At 33.0% G+C, this 23,251-nt stretch overlaps 2 protein-coding genes across 8 annotated transcripts in view; one reads left to right on the top strand and one right to left on the bottom strand.

Moving 5' to 3' along the window:
- RUNDC3B (RUN domain containing 3B) overlaps window positions 1–23,251 on the bottom strand; it is a 148,529-nt gene that overhangs the window by 52,120 nt on the left and 73,158 nt on the right. For all 6 annotated transcript variants that reach the window (XM_045494700.1, XM_045494702.1, XM_045494701.1 and 3 more), the window contains 2 exons: window positions 14,065–14,154; window positions 11,482–11,562 (listed from right to left, as the gene is read on the bottom strand). In XM_045494700.1, coding sequence (XP_045350656.1) covers window positions 11,482–11,562; window positions 14,065–14,154 — 171 coding nt within the window. The remainder of the gene's footprint in view (window positions 1–11,481; window positions 11,563–14,064; window positions 14,155–23,251) is intronic.
- The window catches only part of ABCB1 (ATP binding cassette subfamily B member 1), a 242,136-nt gene continuing 241,397 nt past the window's right edge, over window positions 22,513–23,251 (top strand). Inside the window, exon 1 of one of the 2 annotated variants that reach the window (XM_045494677.1) lies at window positions 22,513–22,614. The gene's annotated coding sequence lies outside the window, so the exon portion shown is untranslated. The remainder of the gene's footprint in view (window positions 22,615–23,251) is intronic. The other variant, XM_045494679.1, reaches the window with a different exon arrangement.

Below are 23,251 nucleotides of genomic sequence, written 5' to 3'. Positions count from 1 at the left end.
TAAAAGTACGTTTCAAAATATAAGCAATGATAGTAACATAAGAGAAACAGCATAAAAATATTCTGCATAATCTTCAAAGTATTAAAACAACCTGTGATCTATCAAATTGAGGGGCAAACTAAGAAAATGCAGTAAATTCAAAACAAAAAATAAGATGGCAGAATAATCCCTCATACAAAATAAGTTATAAAAATCTTAAATGGGTTAAATTCAATAACAAAAGCCAAATGTTTAATTTTATTAAGACAAATAAGAACCAACAATAAGTTGTCTACAAGATACATATGAATACAGAACAACTAACCTTAAAGAGATGGAAAGCACACCCAGAAAATATGACTCAAAAGAAATCCAGGTCAGCAATCATGATTTCATGGGGTAACATAGATATAATGGTGGAAAACAGTATAAGTATCAAAGAAAGATATACATTCCATTCTCCGTGATCCGTGTTTGCATATGTTGGTCTTTTAAGTCTGGGGTCCAAGTATGTTGTCAATATGAGTCAGAGGCCTCCACATAAAGAAAGGTCCTAACTACCAAGAAGATGCTCTCAGTCAGTGATCTAGGAAACAAACTAATAAATAAACACACACCAGAGGAAATTTGCCTAACATAGCCAAGGCTTTTGGTGGACCAGAGAAAATAAAGCAGTGGCTGATAATAAAGCTCCAGCTTTGAAAAATAGACAAATAGAACTTGTAAAAAATTATATTTGACATTAAAAAATTAAATGGATGAGCAAACAAGCAGATAGAATTGAAGAGGGAATTAGTAGAAGCTATGAAGAAATTATAATTAAAGATTTTCAAAATGCTAAGAAAAAAATAACTGCTATTCCAGGATAGCATATCCAGTAAAATTATCTTCCCAGAAAGAGGGCAGTATAAGCACATATTCAGAAAACTAAAACCTGAGAGTTACACGAATAAATTTTCCTAAAAGAACTTCTAATGATCATACTCCAAGAAAAAGACAATGATCTAAGAAGAAACAGTGATCAAAGAAATTTTTAAGTTTATGGGTAAACCTGAACAAATATTGAGAGCAATGAAACACTAACAATGATTCCTGCTTTGTGGAATTTTAAAAACATCAATGAGAGACCTAAGATTCTGGATGGTAGTAGCATATGTTAAAAACAAAACGAGTGGAGTTAATACAAAGTCCTCATTTATATGGAGAGATAGTAAAGTATTAACTTTAGACTTTAACTTTTAAATACGCATATTAAAATTAATGAAGTAGCAATAAAAGAAGAGTAGTATGTAACTTGTAAACTAGTAGAGAAATAAAATGGGGGGGGGAGAGGAAAAAAATCAATACAAAAAGAGGGAGAAAGAAGAGAGAGAAGGTAGAAAAAGAAATTCAAAAAAACAGAATCAAAACAAAGAGTAAAACAGTAGATACCAATCTAAATATATTAGTGAATGTCCTAATCACCTCAGTTGAAAGACAAAGCCTTTAGACTAGATTTCAAAAATTCCAGTTAAGTGTATCTTGATGAGCACGGAGCAATATACGGAGCTTCTAAGTCACTATACTGCCCATCTGAAACTAATATAACACTGCATGTCAACTACAATGGAAATTTTTTAAAAATTTCTAGTTAAATAGTACTTTAAAAAGATACACTTAAAAATAAGGATATAGAAAGGCTAGAAGTGCTCCATTTCATACCTTCCTGCTGTACGCTTTTTCATATATTAACATACTGAAATCAGGATACAGCATACAACTGATGACATTTTACTTGCTGTCAAACCATTTTCTCACTTAGTAATATCTCTGAACTGGGATGCATTTACAATGGAAGGCATGTCAGTTAAGATGAAATATGGTTTAAAAAAAGATAAAAATACACTAAAAAAATACCTAAAAAATTGGTGGGACTCTATTTATATCAGACAAAGTGGATTTTAAGGAATAAAAAATTACTACATATTTATGGCTACTACATAGTGATAAAAAAAATTCATTATTTCAGGAAAACCTAAGAATTCAAAACTTAGATGCATCTTTTTTTTTTTAGTTTTGGTAATTTTTTAAAAAAAAATTTAACTTTATTTAAATCCAAGTCAGTTAACATATAGTGTAATAATGATTTCAGGAGTAGAATTTAGTGACTCATCACTTACATATAACACCCAGTGCTCATCCTAACAGGTGCCCTCCTTAAAGCCCATCACCCATTTAGCCAATCCCCTACCTAACACCCCACCAGCAACCCTCCGTTTGTTCTCTGTATTTTTTTTTTAAATTTTTTTTTTTTCAACGTTTATTTATTTTTGGGACAGAGAGAGACAGAGCATGAACGGGGGAGGGGCAGAGAGAGAGGGAGACACAGAATCGGAAACAGGCTCCAGGCTCTGAGCCATCAGCCCAGAGCCTGACGCGGGGCTCGAACTCACGGACCGCGAGATCGTGACCTGGCTGAAGTCGGACGCTTAACCGACTGCGCCACCCAGGCGCCCCTGTTCTCTGTATTTAAGAGTCTCTTATGGTTTGCCTCCCTTGGACGCATGTTTTAACTCAGCTTCAAAACTAGAAAGCAAAAATTTTAAATACGACAAGAAAAAACTGACAAATCAAATACAACAGTGAAAGAATTCATCATCTCAATGAAAGAGATGAAGCAGAGAAAAATAAGAAAGGATACATACTCCCAGAACAACCATTAACAAGCATAATCTAATGAGCATAGGCCCCAATCATTGGAATACTGACCAATTCTAGACCATTTTTCAGATTTCAAGAAACTATTATTATGTGAACCATACTCACTAATCTCAACTGTAACAAAAGCCCTGAAAATGTTTGAAAATTAAAAATCATACTTCAAATATTCATTGGTCAAAAAAATTATAATGGAAATTTAATTTAAAACAACTAAAATATAATTTATCAAACATAAGGTACAACTAAAGTAGTAATTCAAGGGCCTTATGTACTTAAAAGAAGTAAATTTGAGTATTGAAAGAGAAAAGATCATAAAAACTGTCAACAAATTGGGTATAGAGGAAACATATCTCAACATAATAAAGGCCATATATGACCCAGCCCACAGCTAATATCATACTCAATGGTAATAAGATGAAAGCCTTTCCTCTAACATCAGGAAGAAGACAAGGATACCGACTGTCACCACTACTATTCAACAAAGTATTGGAAGTCCTAGGCAGAGCAATTAGGTAAGAAAAAGAAATAAAAGACATTTGAATTGGAAAGGAAGAAGTAAAACTGTCACTATTTGCAGATGACATGATATATATACATAAACCTTCAAGATGCCACCAATAAGCTGTTAGAATAAATGAATTCAGTCAACATGGAGACTACAAAATCAATATACAAAATAAGCTGTGTTTCTACATACTGATGACAAAATATCAGAAAGAGAAAATAAGAAGATAATCCCATTTATGTTTACATCAAAAGAATAAAATACCTTGCAAAAAATGTAACAAAGTGTTGAAAGATCTCTACAATGAAAACCGTAAGACACTGATGAAAGAAACTGAAAAAGGCACAAATAAATTTCAAGACATTCTTTCTGTGCTCATGAAATGGAAAAATTCATATTGTTAAGATGACCATACTATCCAAAGCAACCTAAGATTCAATGCAATCCTTATAAAAATTCAATGGCATTTTTCATAGAAGTAGAACAATCATAAAATCTACGTAATCACTCACAGTGAGTAGCCAAAGCAGTCCGGAGCAAGAAGAACAGACCGGGAAGCATCACACTTACTAATTTCAAAATACATTACAAATCAACAGCAATCAAAATAGAATGATACTGGAATAAACACAGATCAATGGAACAGAATAGAGTCCAAAAATAAACCCAAACATATTTAGTCAATTAATTTATGACAAAGGAGCCAAAAATATTCAATAGTTAAGAACAGTTTGGTCAATGAGTGGAGTTGAAAAAATTGATCAGCCACATGTGAAATAATAAAGCTGGACTCCCATTTACACATACCATACATAAAAATCAACTCAACAAAATAGATCAAAGACTTGAATGTAAAATCTGAAACTGTAAGACTCTAGAAGGAAACACAGAAAGTAAGCTCCTTGACACTAATCTTGACAATGATTTTCAGATTTGGGGCCAAAAACAAAGGCAAATAAAAGCAAAAGCAAAAGTAAACAAATGGGCCAACATCAAATTAAAAGGCTTCTGCACAGTAGAAAAAAAAAACCATCAACAAAATTAAAAAACAACCTACTGAATAGGAGATAATATTTGCAAATCATAAATCTGATAAGGAGTAAATACCCAAAATATATAAAGAACTCAGAGAACTTCATAACAAAAAGATAAATAATCCAATTACAAATGGACTAAGGACATGAATAGACATTTCTCCAAAGAAGATATATGAAAGGGTCACAGGTACATGAAAAGATGGTCAACATCATTAGTCATTAGGGAAATGAGTATCAAAACCACAATGAGATACCATCTCACACCTGTTAGAATGGCTATCATCAAAAAGATAAGAGATAACAAATGCTAGTGTGGATAGGGAGAAAAGGAAGCCCTTGTTCACTTTTGGTGAGATTGTAAATTTGATACAGTCACTATGGAAAACAGTATGGATGCTCCTCAAAAAATTAAAAATAGTACCATATGATCCAGAAATTCCACTTCTGGGAATATATCCAAAGAAAACAAAACACTATCTTGAAAAGATATCTGCACCCTACATTCATAGCAGCACTATGTATAATAGCTGAGATATGGAAACAATCTATCCATCAGTAGATGAATGGATGGAAAAGACATGGTACAGATATACAACAGAATATGAAATCTTGCCATTTGCAACACCATGGATGGACCTTGAAGGAAGGCATTATGCTAATAAGTGAAATAAATCTGAGAAAGACAAATGCTATATGATTTCATTAATATGTAGAAAACACATACATACACAAACACACAAACTTGTAGAAAAAGAGATTAGGTTTGTGGTTACCAGACACAGAGAGAGGGTAGAGGGAGGAAGAACTGAAGAAAGGGAAAGGGAATTGGAGGAAAGTGGTCAAAAGGTACAAACTTCCAGTTATAAAATAACTAAGTACTAAGGATGTAATATATAACATGATGACTAGAAATAACATTGCTGTATGAATATAGAAAGTTCACAGAATAAATCCTGAGTGGTCATTACAAGTAGAGTTTTTTTTTCCTTTTTTTTCTTTTCTTTTTATTGTATCTATATAAGAAGATGGATGTTAGCTGAACCTACTGTGGTAGTCATTCATTTCACAATGAATGGAAATCAAACCTTAATTCTGTACTCCTTATACTTCTACAGTGATGTATACCAATTATTTCTCAATAAAAGTTGAAAAAAAAATCTACAAAACTGACAAAATGCTTTGGCAAGAATGATTTCAAAATTAAGCCAAAATAAAAGGCTATGAACACAAAAGGCAAAAGGTAACATAACAGAAATGAAAAGAGATTTTAAAAGATATTTAAAGAAATCTCTGAACATCATGACGTTTTTTGTTTTACTTTAATAAAATATAATTTACCAAAACTGAATCAACAATAGAAAATTGTAATGATTAATAGGACTACCAATGAAATTAAAATAGTAATTTTTTTTTAATTTAAAAAGTAGAAAGCAAAGAGCAATAAGGAAGTTTCTTGTAAGGACGAGGAAGAAAATAAACACTTACATACAATGATTCCAAGGCATACATTACCTCATTAATCCTCATGATAACTCCATGAGGTATTGCTCTACTATTTAACAGATTCACCCAACAATGGAAGACAGTAAGAATAAGAGAAAAGTAGTTTGTTCAAGGTCGCCCTAGTAAGGGAAACTGGTATTCTATTACAAAATTTTAAAACAATTTTACATTGCCTCCCAACATTTCAATGACTAATAATACTACAGCTGTCTAAAAAAGCTGAATGGCTAAGAAGGTATATTGATGCCAGGTCATGAATGACCTATATGTTTTGCTAACACTTAGTTATTTTAGGCCATGGACAATGAAAAGCTGAAACTCACAAAAGTATCTCTTATTCTGAAGGACACAGGAGTTCTGCAATATTTTTGGTGGGAAAATGATACTTAAGAATTTCAGGAACATTCCAATATTTTGAAGAGCAAAATATTTTTAAAATTTTTATTGAGGCAATGATATAAAAGGAAAAATAGTTTTCCTTTACCGAAAACCTATATAATGCTTTATTATTTATAATTGTTAAACAGACTAAAAATTCTTATCACTCACCTTCTTTATTCCTTTACCTCTAATAATTAAGCACTTATTTTTAATAAGGGTATTAAAAGAAGGGAATAATGGACCATAAAATCTTCAGACTATTTATCTTGTTGAAATTTTAAAGTATCATCTCCTTCAGAGGGCTATTTTTAGTCCTGTAAATGAGCATGACAAAAACTAGAAGATATTCATTTAATTTTCAAAACACCTACTTATTGCATGTCTATTCTTATGCTAAGTACTGTTAAAGCACTGAGATTTAAGTGTGAGTCAACGTAACAGTCCTTGCTTTCTCGGGGTTTACATTCCAGTAGGAGGAGATAAACAAATAATATACCACCTGTTAGATAGCAAGAGTCACTATGCAGAAAATAAAGGAGGGAAGAGGCATAGCATGGGTAGGAATATTATTTTAGGTAGGAAGTTCAATGAAGGCTTCATCAGTAAGAGGGTATTAAGCTGGATTTTAGAGAAGAAGTGGGAAATAGACGTGTAAATATCTGAGTGATATTGCATTTGATAGGAAGGACAAAGGCCCTAATGCACAAGTGTGTCTGGTATGCTCAAGGAATTACAAAATGGCCAGGGTTACTGAAGCATGGTAAGTGGGAAGGCAGGTAGTAGGAGATAAGGTCAGAGAGGTACTGGAGGCCAGATCAAATAAGGACCTTGTCTTTTATTTTGAGTTACATGAAAGAAGCTGCTGGAAAAGTTATGAGCAGAGGAATGAAATGATCTTTCATTTAAGAAAAATCAGTCTAGCTGTCTATGGAGAATTAACTATAGGAGTCAGAGGTGAAGGCTTGAAGACTTTTGCAAATGTCCAGGTTTGAATTAAGGAGGTAATAGTGGTGGTGCCAAAGGATTTGCTGGTGGATCCTATGTGGATTATGGCAGAGAAAGTTCAATGATGATACCAAAGTTTTGAGCATAAGCAGCCAGAATGACAGAACTACCATTCTTGGAATGGGAATGGCTAAAGGAAGAAAAGTTTGGGAGAGAAACAGGAGTTCTATTTTGTACATGCTCATTTGAGGTGCTTACTACACATCCAAGCGAAGATGGCAAGTTGGCAGCTGGATATATGAGTCTAGAGTTTAGGGCAATGTTCCAGGTAGAAGTGTACATCTGGGAAAGAGTAGCATAAAGATAATATTTAGAGCCACTAAACTGGAGAGTGAGTACAGACAGAAAAGATGATTTGGGACTGATGTCTAAAACAGTCCAACACTTAGAGGTTGGGGAGATGAGGAGAAACGGGGAAGGGGAGTGAGGACGGAGGAAAACTGGAAGAGCATGGTACCAAACAGTGCTCAAAGAAGGTCGAGACAGACAAGGAAATGATTAACCACTGGATTTGACAATGAGACACCACAGCTGACTCTGACAAGAGCACTTTCAGGGGTAAGTATTAAAGCTCAATTTGAATAGGTCAAGAGAGAATGGAGGCAGAACAAAACAAACCTGGGAACACAGTGTTATAATAAAGGAGAGGTGACTGACTGAGAAGTAGCTAGAAGTGACTATGGGGAAAATTCCTCTGTTTCATTTTTTAACATGGGGAAAATAACAACATGCATGTATGCTGTGAGGTGTGGGAAGATACTGAAAAGAGGGGAAATTAGGGGCATCTGGGTGGCTCAGTTGGTTAAGCATTCAACTCTTTGACTTCAGCTCAGGTCATGATCTCACAATTCATGAGTTCAAGCCCCACATTGGGCTCTGCACTGACAGCACAGAGCCTGCTTGGGATTCTGTCTTCCCATCTCTCTGTCCCTCCTCTGCTTGCCCTCTATCTCTCAAAATAAATAAAAAATTAAGTAAAAAAATTAAAAAAAAAAAAAGAAAAGAGGAAAAATTAATGGAAGAGGACAGAACAACTGCTGGGACAAAAACCTTAACCTAAGAGACAGGATGGGTGGGATGTAGTACACAGGTCAAAGAACTGGTCTTCCATAGCAAAATGATTACTTTATTCCTACAAGAGGCAGAATGTATGGGATAGAATGTCTAAGAAGGGCAATTAACAGCATACATGAGTTAACAGTCTCTTTAAGTCAGCAATTTTGTTTGTAGAAATTTGCCTCTTTAAGGATATAGTCATGTTTAAGTACGAAGACTTAGCTATAAGAATGCTGATGGCAACATTATATTGAGAAGTACAAAACTGAAGGCATCATAAGACACTATCATTAGCTACTGGACTTTTCAGGCCTAAAATCTATTTAAGAAAAAATGTTTAAAAGATGTTTAAAGTTTTATCAAGCAGTAACTCAGAAAACCTGAGTTTTCTCAATGATACACAACCTAAAAGCCAGTTTTAAATATGAAATCTATTTTAGGATGTTTTCTATTAACATATTTCATATATTTAGCTTCAGAAGGATAACACTTCATTTACAGAGATTAATAGCTAATAAACACTTTTTAAAAGTTCAGCTTCACCAGCAAATAAATGCAAATTAAAACAATAGGGAAAAAACCCAATAGGATATTATTTTCCACTTGTACAACTGGCCACATTTTTAATACTTATTTGGCAATGGTGGGAAGCAAGCAATCTCACATATTGCCTATACAAACTTAACTAGCATGGCCGCTTTGGAGTGCAATTTGATAGCATATTTCAAAAGCTTTAATAATACATGTGCTATTTATCCCAGAAATTTTACTTCCACTTTAACTTAAAGAAATAATCATGATCTATATAAAAGGTGTAGTTACAAGGTTATTAACTGCAAAAGGGCATACGACAGTGACAACTAACTGAATGTATCCTAAAGGTCCAACAATAATTACGTAAAAATACTGTAAGATAATGAAATTCTATTCACTTAGGGAAATGATGCTGTGGAAGGATGGTTAATGACATGCAAGAATCTTCATTATACAGTATTAAGGGAAAGAAGTACTACATGTACATTATAATTCCATGTTAAAGAAAAAGATAAGGCTGGAAAGCTACCCATCAAAATGTTAATGCCTCTAGCAGCTGCTTCTTAAAGGTAAGATTTTGAGTGACTTAAGTTTTCCTCTATCTACCTATCTTTATTTTTCTAGTTTTTGTATAATGAACATGTATTACTTACCAAATAAATTTGAGTGGTGATGCACTCAGACCCACCATCAGAATGTATTACTTATCAAATAAATTAAAAGCAGTAATTTTGTTAAGGATATATTTTTACAGTTTCTTAAAATTAGAAACCTAATAAATGTTTTTTTTATTTGTCTAATATAGGTATATTTTGTGGAAGCAACTGAATGTTTACAATATTGGCTCTTTATGATAATCAAGACTGTTTACATATTTCTAAAAAGAAGACCTCCATTATCAGTAATGCTAACTTATTTATGACAAGGTGGAATTGGTACTTCCCTTCTCATTTCAGTGTCCTTTTTATAATAAGATAGTAGAAATCCCTCAGCGTATGAAGGAGAGGAAGCTAGACATACAAGTTTGGATTAGTGCATCAAAGAAAGACAGTTGCGTAAAAATGCGGACAAAAAGTGGTTAAGCAAGTTGGAGGCAGAGAGCATTTATCATTAAACTCATTCTGAGGGGACCACCTGAGAAAGTTCCATTATTGTATTTTTAAAAGTGTTGCAGTAATTACTATAGTCTCTTATGTATGTAGGAGAGAAAAATTAGTATTCATATTCATCTTTATATTTTAAAGTCACTTCCTAAATCATTACAAATAGCCTTTCTACCTACTTGTCAATGGCCAAACTCCTATGTCCAGCTGTCATCTTGCTCTTTAATTCCAGACCTGTGGCCCACTCTGCACAAACTAGCTGTGTGTTTAGACAAGCTACTTAAGCTCTGTTTCAGTTTTCTCATTTATAAAATTAGCTTTTGAGGATTAAATGAGTTAATAGAAGGAAAGCACTTTGAATAATGCCTGATATACAATAAGCATTCAATATTACTAGCATTCTTTCTACTAGTATTATTTTTGAACTACTGTCTTCAAAAATGTCCTGAAATCTAATATACCCAAAACAGTATAATTTTATGCCTGTTCAAAATTCTTGCTCTATTTGGTTTTTAGATGTAAAGTACTAGAATTATCACTTTCCCCAAGTGATCCACTTACTCAAGTTAGAAATCTTGGTACCATAAGACTGTGTTACTACTCTTTCACCACCTAAAGTATCTTCACACTCCTACCTCTCACATAGGGACTTCTCTCACTAGATGATGATTATCCTGGTGACAGGGACTATATTATTATTTTCAGAATTTCATGAATTGCCCTTACTGTTGACATCTGTGTATCCCTGGCAGCTGGTAAAGTTTCTTTCCTACATTAGATCCCCAATAAATGCATCTTCCAGTGTGCGTGTGTATGTACATTACATATATACCTATAATACTCTCTTTCTGTTTTCCTTAAAGCTTTACCTTGATCATAACACTTTTAAAGTATATAATCATTCTATTCAGGAAGCCAATTATGTAATCACACCTTCAAAAAATTTACAGATATCATCTGATTAATTTTCAATGCTGGTGAGATTGTTGGAAATTCTTAACTCTCATACAATACTAGTATTAAGATAAATTGGTACAGACTCTTTTAAAAAGACACACTTTAAGAGCCATAAAATTTTTCATTGTATTTGCCTGAATAACTCTGTAAATTCACAGCAGAAACAAAAAGAAAACTGATTTGCAAAAACATTCATTATCCTTTCCTCTATAATGGAAAACAATCTGAATGATGAATTATAATTTTGAACTCTCAATGGACTATTATAGAGCTATCAAAGTTATTATTATAATGATGATAGCAACAGAAATACATGATGTTTTCTAAAAACTACGCTGAAATTACAACTATGTAAAAAGTTTAAACACATTGGGGTCTGCAAATGGAGTCTGTATTTTTGAATAATTTCTGATACTAAAATAAAAGCAATTTTAATCAGATGAACATATTACACAAGACATTAAACTATAAGTTAATATTTATTTTTTCTCTATCTTTTTTTTATTTTAGAGAGCACGCACAAGTAGGGAAGAGGGGTAGAGGGAAAGAGAGAGAATCTTAAGCAAGCTCCACACTCACCACAGAGGCCAATGTGGGGCTCAATCCAACAACCCTGGGATCATGACCTAAGCTGAAATCAAGAGATGGGCGTTCCACTGACTGAACCACCCAGGTGCCCCTAAATTAAGATTTCAATAACATATTTCAAAACGTCATATACCTCTGGGTAAACTTCAAATATGGTGTGTAGTCTATTACAGCAGGAAAGTTTCCATCCAATCCCTCTCCCTTGAGGCAGAAGCTAAGAAACAAATAAATATGTCACATAATACATCAAACCTTTAAATCGACATTAAGCATTATAAACAATCTCTGGTTCGAGACATTTGTTTCATCAAATTGTAGGTAAATTTTTTATTCATATTTTAGATGCTACTTGTTACAAATAAACACCTCAATAAAGATACTCTGTGTTCAATACCAATGACAAAGGACTGCACAATACACTCTAACCTGAATATATCATGCAAAAGAAAAATTTTCTGAGAAATCTGTTCAAACGTTATTTGACACTATTTTAATCTTCACTGGATTTTTATTTTATTTTATTTTTTTAATGAACAGTAAAATTTATTTATTTATTTATTAATATATGAAATTTATTGTCAAATTGGTTTCCATACAACACCCAGTGCTCATCCCAAAAGGTGCCCTCCTCAATACCCATCACCCACCCTCCCTTCCCTCCATCCCCCATCAACCCTCAGTTTGTTCTCAGTTTTTAACAGTCTTTTATGTTTTGGCTCTCTCCCACTCTAACCTCTTTTTTTTTTTTTTTTTCCTTCCCTTCCCCCATGGGTTTCTGTTAAGTTTCTTAGGATCCACATAAGAGTGAAACCATATGGTATCCGTCTTTCTCTGTATGGCTTATTTCACTTAGCATCACACTCTCCAGTTCCATCCACATGAAAAGATGTTCAACGTCGCTCCTTATCAGGGAAGTTCACTGGATTTTTTAAGACGTCATTAGAGGATTTTCAAACGAAGACTTGTTCATGTTTTCATACAAATTCTTAGATGCTGCTGACTATATTTTTAAAAGATTTAACTAATTAGAAGATGACAGTTTTTTAAACTATGAATAAGTGAAAGGGCTTGGGTCTTTAGACCTAAAAAGAAAGCTAAAAAAAAATCCTTTTGATCGTCAGTCAATCCTTTTTGAGGCCATGGCAACAGGAAAGGTTGCTACTTGCCCAAAGTCATACCGGGAGTCACATAAAGCCAGTAAAAAAAACTCTAGACCTCTGGTCTCCCAATCCAGTAATCTTTGTTTTGTATGATGGTGTATCCAATAGGATAATAAAAAAAGTGTTTAGTTTTATGGTCACTGTTATTAAAAAAGTACATCTACTAGGAACATAAACAAGAACATTTACAAGATGTAGGTGGATCTTTCAAAAAACAAATTATTCTATGAACTCCTATGTTCTGATTTCTTTGGGAAGTCTGCCTACTGAAATTCCATTTTTAAATGTTAATATCAAGAGTATCTTGGTATTGCTCCACACTTTTTCATGCTTGAATAAGGAGTGAGCCAAAGTGGCAATACTTTATAAGGGCTTCCCTTCATTTACAGAAATATTACTAATGTATCTTTAAGACATTTACTTTCAGCTGATCATACAGTATCATTGGGTTACAATAAACCAAGAGTTCACATTCTTATCCCAAGTTTTCTTTTTGCACCAAAAAACAGAAATGTAAAGGATTCAGAAAGAACCAGCAGGATGACAGGTGAAAAATTAATACACTCAGAAGGATCAAAAAGACAACCTCCATATGGCATCTATCATTTTTGTATTCTAAACAATTAAGCTAATAACCTAATACTACTTTATTAAATTTTAAACAGAGGAAAGTTATACAGAGAAAATGAAAATATTTTGAAAAGGAAGTGATATGCTAAAAAAAAAAAAAGGTACCCTCAGTGATTTGCTAAAAAAAAAAAAAAAAGGTACCTGTATTAAAAATGAGCAGCATTATATTTCTATTAAAGATCTAACAGTAGATTTTCATTTAAGTTTTATACTTATTTTGTTGATACTCTTGGATTTTAAGTGATATTTTTCAATAAAATTGTAATATTTCCATTAATCTTATGTTTGAATTGTTATAAGCAAACTTTTTATTTTTAGCATAATGTAAAATCTTAGATCAATTAAAGAATACAAAAAGATACTTCCATGAATATATGAAAAACTTACATTTACATTTTTAGAACTTATACTCAGTCTGAAATCAATTCATCTTGTTGATGATAGAAGCAAATATTAATAATATTTCTGATGGCCCAGATACATAATATAAACACAAGATACCAAACACATCATGCCAGGAGTTTTTTATTTCAACACATGAGATCATGAAAATCGTTCTGGCTTTCCATCTACTTTCAGTGCATCTTTTCACTTTATAGCAGTAGCTGAAAAATACTAGGAGATAAGATCCAAAAACTTCCTTCAGGGCTACAAGGGTACATAATCTTTTGCTGAGGAGATATAGTCTAAGATTTGCCCAAACTACAGAACAAACATGTCAGTTAAATCCTTAACTTTGAGACAGTCTCTTTGCTGAGAGCAAACCCAGTTAGAAAGCTGATGTTACTGGAAAGGGAACGACATGAATCAAATATCAATATCCAGCTGTGTGCTTTACTTCTTATTAGCAAACCAAGAATAAAAGCTAAGTAGAAACTTGTATGAGGTAGAATAATTTAAAACCTGAATGCATTTAGACTAAGTACCTGAAATCAATGGCATTGAGTCCAAGCAGCATGCCAGCAAGCATATTCGCTTCCTCGCCCAAGACAATTGCTCCATCGTCATAAAATCGCCTATAAAATGAAACGGGTAAATATATAAATATTAAAAACAGACTGAAGTATCCTCTGTAGAAATTATTTAGAAACCAAACTAAGGTATAAAGAACTAAATTTTATTTATCAAAATAAAAACTATTTGGATCAGCCAATTCTTGAATATATTTAGGAAAAAAAACCAAAAAATGCTGCCATAAGAACAACAACAAAAAATTATCCTAAGTGTTTCCACCACTTTTAAAAAGAACTTCCAAAGTAACTCTTTCAACTGGCCAAGACTGCCTACTCTGTTTCCCTAACAGCAAAGCAATATAAATGTAATCTGAAAGGTGGAAAATTCACATTTTTACTGGTCTAATTTTGAAATTTTGTAGATATTATTGTATATATAGAAAAAGACAAACACACATTGCTTTTCTGTAAGTACAAGAAAGTCCATTTATTAACTAAATGGAGAACTAGAGAGATGTGATCATTAGTAATTCATCCTAATCTTTTAACACTACAATACTAATGAGCTAGCAGGGTGTTTGCGTATGAAAAAGGAAGTATTCATTATCTCTGACAAAATAAAAAATGAATCCACCTCTCTTAATTCTTGTAAAGCTTATTGTTTTGGTTAATGTCAGTTTTTAAAATACTACAATTTTATTTTAAAATATTTAAAATAAGTATTTTGAGAAAATACTATGATACGAGTCTATGGCATTTTTCCACAAATAAGTACGATCATTGTATTTACTTTTAAAAATAATACTGTGCAAAAACTAGTTTATGTTCAATAACCAGGCATCATTTGAGTGTATTACCTATTTATATTAGATATAGACAGTGGACACCACTCTATAAGATCCCACCAACTAAAAGGAAATTTTAGTAATGGAATTTTAGTAAATTTTGTTTATTTTATTTTATTTATTAAATAAAATTAATTTATTTATTTTATTTATTAAATAAAATTAATTTTATTTATTTTGTTTATAAAATAAAATTAATTTTATTTATTTATTTATTAAATTAAATTATTCCATTTTAGTAAATGGAATTTGTCTTACTCTTTTTAGTCATGAGTTTATTAAGGCTGCAAAAAAATTTAATAAGCTCATAATCCACCAATTTTGCATAGTTCATAGTTTAAAAAATACTTTTACAAACATATCCTTTGATACTTCTTTAAAAACTCCATGAAGCAGGGGCGCCTGGGTGGTGCAGTCGGTTGAGCGTCCGACTTCAGCCAGGTCATGATCTCCCGGTCCATGAGTTTGAGCCCCGCGTCGGGCTCTGGGCTGATGGCTCAGAGCCTGGAGCCTGTTTCCGATTCTGTGTCTCCCTCTCTCTCTGCCCCTCCCCCGTTCATGCTCTGTCTCTCTCTGTCCCAAAAATAAATAAACGTTGAAAAGAAAAAAAAAAAAAAAAAACAACTCCATGAAGCAAAGGTGGAAAGAACTATCATTAGTTTCAAATTTTCCACCAAGAAAAGTTAAGAATTAGGTTAAAACAATTTGCCCAAGCTCATGCAGATAAACTGCTCAAGGAAGAAACATAATTCTTCTTACTTTAAGTTCTATATATTTTCTTTTAAACCTTATCACTTCCTATAAAACAAAAATATTTAAAGAGAATTTAACCTATATTATAGTTCATAAGGAATTTTAAATGAGTGAAAAGTACAAAGGAAAATAAGAGACCTTCTGTCAGATACAAACAAATATGTGGTAAGACTTGCCTGGAATAGAGGTTTTGTGTTTCCTTGGAAATACGGGAATTGCTTTTATTGATTTATGTAAAAAGAGAGAAACTAAAACTTCCAGCCTAACAGAGATTAACAAAACAAATGGAAAAAATTTCTACATACTTAAGGTTTTCCACAAAAAGGTAAAGATATTTAAATAAATTTATATACCTGAGATTTTGCCACTGTTCCAATAGCTAAAATGGCTGTTGACAAAATATTTGGACTCCGAAAAGAGTTATGATTACAATGGCTCTAGAGCCCAAATTCTGTTGAACACATGCCTTAAAAAGAATTCTGGTTTTTGATAACTGGGAGTCACCCATTATTCCTAGTATTTCCCTATATAAGAAAAGGTCTTTTTTTTTTCTTTTTTAATTTTGAGTCCACCATGCTTAAAAGTACATTCTAAGAGTCAGATCAAAACTATTTCTGCTTATTCCTAATGTCAACATTGTGTTAGGGACTGCTGAAGAATACCAAAAACACACACATATCTCACCAGTTTCAGAGATTTCTTTAAGTCTAAAGATCTTATACAATATACTTTTGAGGAGTTCTTTGGCTTAAGTTTTACTAATAATTTTTTAAATAAACCAATATAAGTGAAACACTTGCTATATGTGAAATAATTCCACTTAAATAAAACAATACCTGAAGTGGAATGCTTCATAGACCTCATTTATTATGAGTTTTTACTGAACCAGAGGGGATGGGAGGACAAACGGTAGAGGAAGTGCTACTTAACGAGGTGTCCACTGTATGCTCAACATCTTCACTATTAATGCAAGCTAAGAAAAAAAGTATTTTCCATAAAATACACTTCTGAGATAACATTTAAAAAATAATTCAGTATTCAAAAAAATACTGAGTTAAAGTGATCTGAACCGAAAAAGGTATTTTTATCATTTAATCAAAGACATTACTCACATATATTAAAGAAGAAGCTGTTAGGAAAAATTAATTTTTTTTCTCTTAATCAAATCAACATATCAATTTTGACTGGAAATCTGATTCTTGTTATCAACCCTTTCAAAGACTTCAAAAAAACCTGTAAACATCTACATTTTATCTTACAGAAAAACTGGAGCATTAATAAAGTTTGCTTATATAACCAAAGTTATGTAACAAATGAACCAAGGGTAAATCCTAAATGACTAAATTCAATAATAGTAAGGTATACACTAAAAAAATTCCCTTTTATTGAAAATATTTTTTGTTCTAAAGAAAATAATTGTATGAGAAGGACCTAACCAAAACAGTATAATGAATTGCTAAAATATATTATAAACACTGAAAGTACCAAGGTGAAAAAGATGTATTAAAACTTCAATTTAAAGCTTTATACATTAGATTGTATCCCTAAAGAAGTGTTACATGTTAGAAACAAAGAAAAATTATGAGCAACTACTGATATTACTGTATCTGGAGGAAAAGCTTCCACTGTGAAAATTTTTTTTCATGTTTATTTTGAGAGAGAGAGAGAGAGAGAGAGAATGAACAAGTGGGGAAGGAGCAGAGAAAGAATTCCGAACAGGCCTGTCACTGACAGTGCAGAGCCTGATGTGGGGCTTGATCTCATGAACTGCGAGATCATGACATGAGCCTAAATTGAGTTGGACACTTAACCAACTGAGCCACCCAGATGCCCTGCTTCCACTTTTTATTACGTATACTCTTTCCAATCATTTGTTGACTACAAAAATATCAGAAACCAGAAAACCATTTAAAATAACACCCTAATAACAACTGTACTTTTTCTCTTATAATATATAATTTAACTCTCATTGAAATATATCTCTGTAATTCTTTCTTTGGTGTTCATTCTGTAAAACTATTTGAAGGCCCTTCAGGTACTTCAATAACAAATACCCTTTGAATTGCATCCAAAGGAACCACCAGAGTATCATACTGATACTATATAATATCATGCTTCAAATTTTCCTTTTTTGAGAGTCAAAAGTTATTTACACACACTGAAAATGCAATACTAAAGTATGAGAAAGTTTCTCTTCTAAACTAAAGAAATTTCATTATCACATTCTTGCTCCCTTGCCCAGTTTAGTCTCTATGTATGAAATTTTAAGGGAGGAAGTTAGAAAAGTCTCCCTCATGACATCCAAAATAGATTATAGTATTATAAATAAATGTTATATTCCATTCAAAGACAAACTGAATCAGAATGAAACCTGACTAAAAAGTAAATCTCCAAATATCTTGCTAAGAATGTGAGATTCATTAATTATTTTATCAACAAATATAGAATAAGTTCCTACTATGTGGCAAGAACTGTGCCAGGTATGAAAGTTAAATAGTGGATGACCTAAGCATGGTCCCTCTCCATGAAGCTTACCGTCTAGTAGAGGGGACAGGCAACAAACAAGAGAAAAAGGTAATTAGACTTGATAAGTAGGATAAGCAAATAAATAGGTTGTTGAAGTAGAGAAAAACTGAAGGAGAACTCAACGCTGAAGAAAATCACTATTAGGAAAGGCATTCTCAAGGGTTGAGCCTTTATGCCCAGAGAAGTCTGATCACACAGGGCACACAGGATTACACATTATATATATAATGTTAATATATAACATTAATAATAAATGTGAACATTTACTGAGTGCCAAGCACAGTTACAAATGCTTGATATGAATAATCTTCCTTAACTTTACCAGCACATATTATGCCAGGGAGGGATTAAGAACTTGTGTAAGACTCTACAGATAGAAAATGGTGAAACTAGGATTTGACTCCAAGAAGTATGTTTGAAGAGAAACCATTCTAGACCTAAGTGGGAATTAACACAATCTTTTTAACATTTAAGAAGATTGGCTGGAAGATAAATGGCTAGTAGAAGGGGGAAAACTGGAAGCTCAATTAGGACACCAATAAGGGAGTGTAGACAAGAGATAAACAAGGTATTTATTACTGTAACCGTCATGGAGATTGAGGTAAATAGATCAAGATATATTTTGGAGAGAAGATTGACAAGACTTGATAATTAGGAATTAATATAGAAAATGAGGGAGAAAGAGAAATCAAATACAAATTTTAGATTCTGACTTGATCAACCATGTAGGTAGATTGTGAGACCACTTGTTAAGGAAGAGGTAAAGAAGATTAGAGGGGAAAAAAATTTGATCTAAACTCGCTAGCTAGAGATTTAAATGTGGTGTCATGATCATACAGGTGGTATTTAAAGCCATTCTAAAAATTCTACGAAGACAGAAAGGAAAATGAATAGAGAATAAAGATCACACAATACAGGGCTAAGTCAGGATACTGATCTTTCAAAGTTGTGAAGAGCATGGAGAATGAGCTTCTTTTCACAGAGTCATTATTTTATCCCATTCCATCTGGATTTGATGTCAATCAAAATATACCACTGGATATTTAGTACAAAAAAAAAAAGGCAATATGCTAGTGCAAACACACCAGTTACTGCATGCAGAGTAAAGGAATGAGGAAGGGGAAAATGAAAGAATAAACTATCAACTAGTACTCAGGATGTGGTGGAACCAAACTGAGTTTTTTAATTAAAAAAAAATTTTTTTTAATGTTTTTATTTATTTTTGAAGGAGAGAGAGACAGAGCATGAGCTGGGGAGCAGAGAGAGAGGGAGACATAGAATTTGAAGCAGGCTCCAGGCTCTGAACTTTCAGCACAGAGCCTGATGCGGGGCTCGAATTCATGAACTGTGAAATCATGACCTGAGCCGAAGTCGGACGCTCAACTCACTGAGCCACTCGGGCACCCCTTTCCTTTTTTTTTTTTTTAATGTTTACTCATTTTTGAGAGACAGCGTGTGAGCGAGGGGGCAGTGAGAAAGGGAGACACAGAATCCAAAGCAGGATCTAGGCTCTGAGCTGTCAGCACAGAGCCTGACGCGGGGCTCAAACCCATGAACCACAAGATCATGACCTGAGCTGAAGTCGGACACTTAACCGACTGAGCCACTCAGGCGCCCCAAATTGAGTTTTTTAACACAGAATGTATTCTTGGTCTGTACGAACAGAGTTCTGGAACAAAGTGGCAGGTTCCTTCTTTAGTAGACACCTTCTGTCTGCTGCTGGAACACATCAGTTTTATCTTCCTTTTCTATTTCCAACTGTGTGGGTATGTCTGTTTCACTGGCTGGCTGTCTTTCAAATGGGAATCTGATCTGCCTTATAGACAAACCCTGTGGTTGACAGAAGGCTTTCATTAGTTTGCTAAGTGTTGTATACCTCTTAATCTTTTTTTTATTTTTTACTTTTTAATGTTTGTTTATTTTTGAGACGATGCGAGAGACAGAGTGCAAACAGCAGAGGGGCAGACAGAGGGAGATACAGAATCTGAAGCGGGCTCCAGGCTCTGAGCTGTCAGCACAGAGTCTGACGCGGGGCTCGAACCCATGAACCTCGAGATCATGAACTGAGCTGAAGTCGGATGCTTAACCGATTGAACCACTCAGGCACCCTTACGCCTCTTAATCTTAACACTGCACCACAGAAGCATCCTGACCCAACACCTTCAAAGTAATATGATCATTTTTCTCAGTCTTGACTCCTTCCTTGGGCTTTTCATTGACCATGGAGAATTTCAGAGTATCCTCCTCTGCCACTTCACAAAGGAGGTATCAGGTCCACACTGAATGAGCACAGAAGCAAGTACCAGTAGTGGCATAAGAAGTACTTCTTTTTTTATGACTGAATATCAATCCACAGTATGGAACATATAATTTGTTTATTCATTTGTCAGTTGATAGGACATTTGGGTTGTTACCATTTTTTGGTTATTATGAGTAATGCTGCAATGAACGTCCGTATATATGCTTTTTGTGAACATATTTTCAATTCTCTCGGAAATACATACACACATATATGCATATGTAGATATATATGTATCTATAGATAGATACACACACACATACATATATGTATCCATATATATAGGAGTTATGTGCTGGGTCATGTGGTAAATCTATATTTAACTTTTTGAGAAACTTCCAGACTGGTTTTCAAAGGGGCTACATGATTTGTTTCCTTCTATCAATGTATGAGGATTTCAATTTTTCCAGCTCCTTGCCAATACTTGTTATTATTTGTTCTTTTGATTTTAGCCATCCTAGTGGATGAGCAGTAATATCTCATTGTGTTTTTGATTTACAATTCCCTGTTATTGATGTTGAGCATCTTTCATGTGCTTATTGGTCATTTGTACATCCTCTCTAGAAAAATGCCTATTCAGATTCTTTGCCCATTTTTAAATATTTTGTTTTTGTTTTTATTACTAAGTTGTAAGAGTACTTTATACATATTTTAGATAGAAGTCCCTTATCAGACATTTAACTTTGCAAAAATTTCCTCCCATTCTTTGGATCATCTTTTCACTTTCTTGATGATATTCTTCAAAGCAAAAAGGTTTTAAGTTTGATTATGCCAATGTATCTACTTTTTCTTTTGTGGCTTGTGTATTTGCTATTATATCTGGGAAATTATTCCTAATCCAAGGTCAGGAAGATTTACATTTATGTTTTCTTCCAAGAGTTTTCATGAAGTCTGATCCATTTTCAGTAATTTTTGTATATGAAATAAGGTAGTAGTGCACAAGCAAGTTTTATTAATGTTTTTCATCTTAATAATACAAAATATAAATATTTTATTTATATTTTTAGGAAATAAATTATTTTAAAATATTTAATATTTAATATATTTTAAATATATATTTATAAAGTATTTAATTATTGTATTTTATAATTTAAACAGATTCAGATTCTAAGTCTTTCTTAGCTCTTGAAAGATATGGTAATTTTTCACTATTCTATCTACTTTTCTGTAAGTGGGAAAAGTATTTATCAACTCCTTTTTCACTTTGTGACAGCTCAGTTAATTTTTGAAGTTTTGTTTCATACTTCACTTCTTCTTTCTCTTACACCTACTGTAGTATAAAAAAATTATTATTTCTTCTGAGTACAACTTTTGTCATAAACTAAGTACTGCGGTACAATTGTAAAGTAACAAACAGGTCTCTACAAAACTAATTTTATCTCTACTTCATATTTTCCATATTTGTTACTTCAAATTCTTACCAGAATGGTTTCAATCTTGTTTCAAGTATCACATTTGTGTTTTTTAGCTTAACTTTTCTAACTATTTTTCAGTCTGTGGGTAGGGAGAAATTAAAACTTGGAACAAATTAATTCAGTTTCTACTTTACTTCTCTATTTCTCAGTCTTCCCAGTAACCTACAAAAACAATTGCCCACCTATTTTTTTTTTTAAGCTTGGATTCTAATCTCAACTCTCTAACCTCCCAACTCTGGCTATTTCCCAGTAACCCTTCAATCCCTAAACCAGAAACCCTGCAAGGGTTGTTTCCAACTGCTCACTAAGACATCCTCCATCTTAGCAAAAAAAAAAAAAAAAAAAAAAAAATCACTTGTATTTCTCTAACACTACAGAGCCATGTGATGTGCTCCTACAAGATAATTTACTATATTTCTGTTCCCCTACTTCTTCACCCAGTCTTATCCTTGGATTTTCACAGATTATTATTCTCAAGCTTGCCTATTTTAGCTCATGTAGCTCCTCCTTCTGTCCTGGGGTAAACACTTGCATCACCATTTTAAAGGACGTCATTACTCTTTATCTGTGAAGAGTAGAACAAGAAAAGAACACTTGATTCAGATACTCTCAAGATTCCTACAGGACCAGAGATCATTTCTCCTTGTTCTACAAGCACTTATGTCAGGGAGCATCCAGAGAAAAGGTAAGGTATAACTATTCTTTCCAATAGTTTGCTTGCATTTCACAAACCTAATCTTCCAAATAAGTATGTTTCAGCCAGAGGTTCACAATCAAATTTATTTATAATTAAGAAGTTTCTTTGGTTTGACTTCAGTAAAAAAAAAAAAATAGCATAGTTTTGTTTTGCTTTTAAAAAGGAAGACTTTTTGCAACTGCATTTTTTAACTTCTAAGGTGAGAATTCTGAAATAACACCCTCCTTCCTTTTCTGGAAATTAGAGCCATTGTATTAGCACTTAAATACTATGGGTGCGTATATTATATAAACATATATTTGCTTGCATATGTGTAGAAACATTTACTAAGCCATGTTTCTGTTTCAATAATGTGTGCTTATATATTTTTACAAGAGTATTTTTACTTCATGGACTTTTTTAGAGCTGAATCATTTCCTTTTTATCAAAAAAGACAGCTAACACCTAAGAACAAGCCAAAAAGCATTTCCCTTTAAATATTTGAACTGCTCAGTCTAAAAATAATCTATTCAAGAACTATTTCTACTCCACTCATTTGTCTAAGAAACAAGACTAACAACTTAGATTATCAATGCTTTAATTTCTATTCAGAAGACTAGCATAACTTTAATGCAACTTTGCAAAT

Source organism: Leopardus geoffroyi, chromosome A2 (assembly GCF_018350155.1).
Source record: "Leopardus geoffroyi isolate Oge1 chromosome A2, O.geoffroyi_Oge1_pat1.0, whole genome shotgun sequence".
NCBI lineage: Eukaryota > Metazoa > Chordata > Mammalia > Carnivora > Felidae > Leopardus > Leopardus geoffroyi.
Note: the sequence above shows the minus strand (reverse complement) of the source record. Positions and strands in the feature narration are given on the sequence as shown.